The sequence below is a fragment of the Rosa chinensis genome, chromosome 6 (assembly GCF_002994745.2).
Source record: "Rosa chinensis cultivar Old Blush chromosome 6, RchiOBHm-V2, whole genome shotgun sequence".
NCBI lineage: Eukaryota > Viridiplantae > Streptophyta > Magnoliopsida > Rosales > Rosaceae > Rosa > Rosa chinensis.
Window position 1 is genome coordinate 44,595,412 of NC_037093.1, and position 7,785 is coordinate 44,603,196.

The 7,785-nt window shown below is 40.8% G+C and overlaps 2 protein-coding genes across 2 annotated transcripts; both read right to left on the minus strand.

Annotated features, from left to right (window-relative positions):
• Positions 1-897: 897 nt before the first annotated feature.
• On the minus strand, positions 898-2,713 carry LOC112170481 (senescence-specific cysteine protease SAG39). Its single transcript, XM_024307789.2, has 2 exons — positions 1,938-2,713; positions 898-1,836 (listed from the first exon to the last, which is right to left on the minus strand). Exons 1-2 carry the CDS (start codon positions 2,365-2,367, stop codon positions 1,244-1,246), a joined length of 1,023 nt encoding a protein of 340 aa, XP_024163557.1. The 5' UTR covers positions 2,368-2,713; the 3' UTR covers positions 898-1,243.
• Positions 2,714-3,512: 799 nt separating this feature from the next.
• On the minus strand, positions 3,513-5,483 carry LOC112170480 (3-hydroxy-3-methylglutaryl-coenzyme A reductase 1). Its single transcript, XM_024307788.2, has one exon. The coding sequence runs from the start codon at positions 5,353-5,355 to the stop codon at positions 3,607-3,609; it is 1,749 nt and encodes a 582-aa protein (XP_024163556.1). The 5' UTR covers positions 5,356-5,483; the 3' UTR covers positions 3,513-3,606.
• Between the last annotated feature and the right edge of the window lie 2,302 nt (positions 5,484-7,785).

Below are 7,785 nucleotides of genomic sequence, written 5' to 3' on the forward strand. Positions count from 1 at the left end.
TATAACAAGATGAGAAAAAAATGTAATTCAAATCTGTTCAAGCTTGAACAGATAGCTTCAACAGATTTGAAAGATTCATTAGCATGTGCTTTTGCAAGTAATCAATAATATGTCCTCCACAAGATAAATATGCAAACAATTTTTTTAGAGTCATGGGTGGCCAACCAAAGCATAAACAGTCGTGTTCGCAAACTTAGAAGTTAGGCAAACAAAATTTGGCAACCTTTAAACTCCAGAGAGAGCAATGGATACCTATAAGTCATATATAGTTTCTGATTTAAGTTTAGACTGGAAACATTTATTGAAAGGATCTGATATACTTAAACAAGAGCATTACAGTTCAATAGCTCTAACAGTATTAAATCATATTCAACTATTAGGTACAAATAATTAATTTTCTATTATTTGAGTGACTAGATTCTTTCTATTATCAGACATATAAACAAGTAGATTGTACCGTGAAAAAAAAAAAATACAGATGTGGGTATCTTCATTATGCATTCAACAACAGCTTCACACGCATTTAACAAAGACTGATCATTGTGCATTCAGCTCGACAGAAAAGAGAGATGTCATAAACTTTTGCACATGTGCATTTTCTTTCTTAATTAATCCTTATGCTGTTGTTTGATGAAGTGTTAATGCACTAATATTATCACTTGGTTATTCACATTGATCTAGTGGTGGTATTTCTCATCTACAAGGTTAACACTTGACAGAATGTTTCAATTAGTCCCTCATTCAGGATAAGAACAAGTTGGGGCAATATGTCCTAAGATTTTCTCCTTTCAATCTAGTGTCAACTTTAGATTTCTGATCTTTTCTTTTCTTGCACAAATTGTATATTGAAGGATGAAGAGGGATATTCAAGGTCTGAAAACTTTTAGAGATGGAAGACACAGCAATAGGGCGAACAAAAGAACTCAGTGCGCCAGTGTTCACTGTGGTCGACCACAAAATAGGTTAGCACAACCCTGAGGATGCTGGGCGAACACGAAGCAGAGAATTAGGTGTTTTCAGGACTAGGGCCGGGGTTCTTGTAGTGCAAGAGACGTCTAAGAGAGAAAAGATGTATAATTCAACTAAACAGAGAAAAGATCCACCATTTTTGTCTGAATTAGACTTGCTAATATCTTACAGATATGGTAGTTTTACGTACATACGTATTACAAGCACAAGTTCATGTACATATCATACTGTATACCTAGAAGGGTACTAGGCAATGATCTCATTTGTTGGTATGTTATGCAGTGGGATAAGAGGCTTCCATAGCAATACCACAGAGGCCTTCCGGTGCATCAACATCTCTTTGCATTCTTATGTATCCTTGTTCACCCCATTCTGTCCCCCATGAGTTCTTCACCAACCAATACTTAGTCCCATCATCGCTGACACCATAACCAACAGCGGTAACGCCATGGTCTAGACTCGTTCCGCATGTTCCTGTGAAAACACCACTCGAATAGAATTGGAAATCAGATCCGCTGGCATCAATGGCAACAGAAATTGGTTGATTAGCAACAGCATTAAGTAGGGCGCTTTCACTGTTTGCAGGCACATCTTCGTGGCCAGTTATCGAGGCTGCATGGTTTGCTGCCTTCTTAGCATTGCATGTACCATCAACACCTGTGTAGGGATAATTGGCCTCGGTACTTAGTCCATGGTTTTGATTGATGAACTGAAAGGCATCATCCATGAGGCCACCCTCACAACCTTGGTCTTCACCATTAACATCACAGTCAACCAGCTCTTGCTCGGACAAAGAAATCAGTTTACCAGTTGTGAGTTGAGTAATTCCTTCCATGGCTGCCACTGCTGAGAACGCCCAACAGCAACCTGCAGCAAATTGATGGCAGTTAGAATAGAAATCATTTAAAGTCTATAAGGGGAGTTGTAGAGCCTGATCTCTACATAAAAATCATTAGAACATTCATTACCACATTGGCCTTGGTCCTTGATTGGGGTAACAGCTCCTTTCTGCCTCCAGTCCATTGTTGCTGGCACAGTAGTATTTTCATATTTGAAAGAAGTGGTCTTTGTGGAACATTCATGAGCCCTAAATCGATTTCTTGAAGCTTTGAACTCTTCATTTGTAAGGTCTGCAAATCCATTGACACTTAGTCTGTAAGGTTTGTTTGCTTCGTCATTGGAAGATTCTATAAATGCTACATTTTCCTTGAATATCTTGAAGCGCTTCTCCTTCTCATCAGTGTCACTATATACGCGTCCGTAATGAGCCATCCATTGCTCGTATCTCCCATACATTAATGCATCTTGCAGGCTGCGAGAGGTGGCTTCACAAGACCAAGCCCCCAATATGAGGATCAAGGCCAAACAGATACATTTGCTCTGCTTGATGAACTCCATCACAGGCTAGGTTATGATGATCGAAGTATATGAATTAATGAGCAGGTGTACAATGAAAGGGTCTACTGCTGAGTTTGTATAGAGAAAAGGAATGGCCTTGCTGTGTTATCTTCGTGCCCCAAAAGTTGGTCGATCTGCAATATTTGTGCCCCATAAAATGTTCTGATATCGACTCATTGCCTATCAATATAATTTGATGTGAAGACAAATTACTAGCCAAATCACTTGGTTACTTGTTCATACAAAATGCTCGTGTTTTGTTTTACACGTACGCAGAGTTCAACAAATCCCATTGAGGAGACAACTATATCAATTGTAAGGATCTTGTTTGAGGGCCAAGATGCAATTTAGTAAAGCCCAAGTGAAGAAGCAAGTGCTTTGGGCTACAAAGTCACGTGAAGAACAAGGTTTAGCATTACAGAAGTTCAGACCAAAACTTTCAACTGATTTACAGAGTTGTAATCAATAATCAAACAGAGAAATATACATGAAAACATACAAAATTACACAAAGCAAACGAAAGGATTCGTTATCCTTTATACCATTCCGCATGTATCTCATTTTTTCCACTTCCCAGGCGTAAGAAAACTGATGTGAGCAAGGCAATTCTTTGAGACTAAGAGTATACACATTGCAATTCTTTGTTTGTAGGTAAGTGAGAATTAGTAGTGACTACTAATTCTTGGTTCGTAGATAAGTGAAAATTGACAACTGTTCTTCATTCGAATTAAATTTGTGACTAGGTAAAACATTTAGCTTGGATAATTATAAGGTACTGCTAGCATTTAGAGAACCTAGCTGCTAACCAATCTTGGTTTCTGTGAAAGATGACCAACGGATGTCCTCCATTGTTGACCATACACCAGGTACTAAAACCGCGCATGGCATATTGAACTGGAAATAAGAAGACAACCATTTCACTTCCACCATTAAATCTCTTTTATCATCAAAATTTTGTAATTGAGTACCAAACTAATGTCTCTCTTGCTGATGTACGTAATAGAACATCCATGTTTGTTCTAGCTCACCAGTGCTAACCATGCAAGAGAAAAAGTATTGGCAAATGCAATGAAGCACTTGCATCAAACTAATAATAGCAAAGAATCGAATTGAACCAGAAGTACTCTAGTTAATTAATGTGCCAATTTGCTCAAAAGACATTAGATGATTATATTTCTGAAGAAATTTACAGGGGGATCAGTACACAAAAAATTCTCGAGGTCAAAAGACATTAGATGATTATATTTCTGAAGAAGCAACAGTTGTAACATCTTTGTTCGATCGGTTGTACTTCATGTGACTCTTGACGAGCTGTCCAGCTGCAATGGCAGACATGAGAGATAGCTCTCCAGCAAGAACAGAACCAGCTACAACACTGGCCAACTGCCTTGCGTTTGATCCTGGTGCTTCTCTGTTAGCTCCCTTCACTCCAAGCAAGTTCAAACAAGCAGACTGCGACGCAAGTTGGGTACCTCCTCCTACAGTGCCGACCTCAATAGAAGGCATGGTCACTGAGACGTGAAGATCCTTTCCATCATTGATGGCTTCCATCATGGTGATGCAGTGAGAACTCTCGATGTTCTGAGCAGGGTCTTGGCCAGTTGCGAGGTAGACAGCTGAAACAATGTTACTGGCATGCGCATTAAACCCACCAAGAGCACCAGCCATGGCAGAACCAGTAAGGTTCTTGAGCATGTTAAGCTCCACCAGGGCCGCCACGTTGGTTTTCAACACCTTACTTACTATGTCTCCCTTGATCACAGCCTCACACACCACAGATTTGCCACGGCCTTCGATCCAGTTGACAGCAGCAGGCTTCTTGTCTGAGCAGTAGTTACCAGAGATGCCAATGACATCCATGTCAGGGAAGTCATTCTGAAGGAAGTCAAGGACATTTTGAACACCTTTGGAGACCATGTTCATCCCCATAGCATCGCCGGTGCTGCAGCAGAATCTCATGTACAGGTTTTTCCCAGCAACGGCACACTTGACTGTCTGAAGTCTACCGAATCGGCTTGATTTGTTGAAAACCATGGAAATGGTTTCGTAATTGGCAGGGTCTTCCATGAAAAACTTCAATTCAGCAGCTCTTTTAGCAGAGTTGAATCTGACAACAGGTGCTCTGGTCATTCCGTCTTTCAATAGCACACTGGTAGCTCCACCAGACAAGTTAATAGCCTTGCAACCACGGTTGGTACTAGCCACCAAGCAACCTTCAGTTGTGGCCATGGGGACAGAGAACTCTTTTCCATCAAGCATAAGAGGCCCAGCAATCCCAACAGGAATGGTGATATACCCAACTGGCATTTCACAGCATTGACCCAAAATGGACTCATAATCAAAGCCCTCCAAAGGCAAACCCTCCAAAGACTTGCCTGTAACTCTCTGCAAAGCCTCACGCCTAATAGAAGCTGCTCTCTTGCAATCACCGAGCTTTGACTCAAGTGAGTATGAAGGAATGGTTCCGGCAACCACGGCCTTGATAATCTCTTCGTCTTCTGCAGTCGGTGGTGGAATCTCGATCGCTGGCTTTTCATAAGACACCTTGTGGGTAACTTTAGGTGAAGCAATTGGAGCAATTTTGGGAATTGAACAATCAAGGGCCTGGCCGCAAGGAACCTTACGAGCATCCTCCTTGAGAATAATCTCTTCCTCGTCATCGTCGGCGGCCCAGATGTCACTACTGGGCTGGAGAAAGAGGGACTGAACAAAATCGATGCCGAAGAAGCCGAGGAGATAGATGAAGGAGGCTACAAGAGCAAGGATGGCAACAATCTCAGAGAGATCAATCATGTGAAGAGGAGTATTGGTACGGATCTTCTCGCGCCAGCTAGTGAGCAAGAAGTAGACAACGGAGAAGAAGAGGGTGAAAAACACAGCGTTGGTTATGTAGAGAGGGAGAGACATGGCGTCTGAGGCTGAGGCCTTTGGGACTTGATCGTCGACAAACTTGACTTTCATTTTCATGGGCTTTCCTCCGTGCTCCATTGGATGTGAGAGATGCTAAACAAGCCGCTGGTGATCAGAGGAAAGGAGTGAGCTGAAAGGAAAGTGGAGAAAGGCTAATTGTCTGTGGAGAAAGGCTAATTGTCTGTGTTGGTTTGAGTTCGAAGTATTTGGGGCTACAATATATATATAGTGCTGGTTGTGATGGAGGAAGGTACCTAGAGGCTCATCAGTGTTTGCAGAATTGCATTATTAGTGTATTACTATATTTGGGTCAAGCACGTTTTAAACTTTCAACACAGTATTATTAGTCAAACGAACACACCTATTTTATATTGGTTGTCTCCTTCCTGGCTCTTTCTCACTCTGATACTCTTCAATCTTCATTGTGTATTCATCTTCATCTTCATCTTCATCTACCCAGTTATTGGCCATGTAAATTCGAATAGCTTTCTAGATTTTGACATAAAAATAAATAAATAAATAAAATAAATTCAGGCCTTTGTTGTAAAACGATAGTAAAAGAATTTGAGAGAGGGAGAGTTTAGACACCAAGAATGAAGTATGAGAAATGGAGTGATTCTATTCATCTCACAATGAGGTTTATATAGGAGTACCTCAGGTTTACAAAAGGTAACTATTTAACGATTACATCAATCACTCGTCTGATTACAATCAATCAATCACTAATTATATTATGTTAATCACCAATCAATCTTAATTGGCATATATCACGCAACACTAATTGCTATTACATGAATAGCCACATTAATATTTACAACACTCCCCCTTGGATATTCCATGTCAATATTCTGTTAATCACCAATCAATCTTAATTGGCATATATCACGCAACACTAATTGTTATTACATGAATAGCCACATTAATATTTACAACACTCCCCCTTGGATATTCCATGTCAATAGTGTTGCACCTGCTATGTGCTTCTAAGTTGCCTCGTCAAAAACCTTGCCAAGTAATAAAAACCCTGTGGGAAAAAAAAACCTTGGTCGAAGGAGAAAAAGAGCACAACGCGCTTGAGTGTGGAGTAGAAGTATCACAGCTTCAGAAATAGGTGGAGTCTTCTTATCAGCACCATAAGTAGGTAGTATATCTACGAGAGGGATGCACTAGAGTTGCTACACCAAAACCTTGCCCGGTAAACCCAGTGGGAGAAACCCGTGGTCAAAGGGAAAAGATGAGCAAATGCATATATATGTCGAATCAAAGCATCTTCAGGATGTACTATAATTGGGGTGACCATGCTAAAGATGTGCCTCGTTAAAACCTTGCCAGGCAGTGGGATAAAATAACCCTGGACGAAGGACAAAAAGAGTACACGTGGTCAAACGAGTATGCTTCAGGATACTCCCCCTGATTTCGACTCCCCCTGAAAATTACATGTTAGGTAATTCAGATAGTTTACGTAGACCAATACTTTGGACATGCTTCTGGAATGTAGACTTTGATAGTGACTTGGTGAAGAGGTCTGCACGATTGTCTTCAAATCAAATCTGCTTAACTTCAATCTTCTGATGCTTCTGTTGTTGCTAATTGAAGGAGAACTTCTGTACAATATGTTTGGTGTTGTCTCCTTTGATGAAACTCGTCTTTATCTGCTCTATGTAAGCAGCATTATCCTCGTAGATAATGGTTGGTTCATCAGTGGTGGAATGCAGTCCACATGTGCTTCGAACATGCTTTGTAATGGCTTTTAGCCATGTACATTCACATACTGCTTCGTGAAGAGCTAGTATCTCTGCATGATTCAAAGAGGTAGCAACAAGTGTCTATTTCGTAGACCTCCAAGAAATTGCAGTTTTCCCAATGGTAAAGACATAACCAATTTGGGAACGTGCCTTGTGCGGGTCTGATAGATAGTCTATATCAGCATATCCAACAAGGCAAACGTCATTCTGAGGATCAAGGGGGTTTGATCCATTCCTTGATGCATAGAGATAGAATAAGCCCATATCCGCCGTACCTCTAAGGTAGCGAAAAATGTCTTTTATGCCAGTCCAGTGGCAGTGTGTTGGCGCAGAGCTATATCTAGCTAACAAGTTCACATCGAATAAGATGTCCTGTCTAGGGCATTAAGCCAAGTGCAATAATGTGCCTATTGCACTTAGATATGGGACTTCTGGCACCAATATCTCTTCGTTATCATCTGCAGGACGATACGATTCTCTCTAGACTTCAGACGACCATGGGTGTGCTTGCTTTTATCCTCATTAATGCATCTTAACATCTTCTGGATGTAATTTGGTTGATGGACCAAAATTTCATCTGCACTGTGCTCGGGCTCCAGGTCGAGACAATAATTTGTTCTCCCAAGGCCTTTCATCTCAAATTCCAACTTCAGGTGCTTTGTGGTTTCCTTGATCTCTTCAAGAGTATCAATCAAATTCATGTCATTGACATAGACCACCACAATTCCAAACTTGGAACTTGTTTCCTTAATAAACACGCATG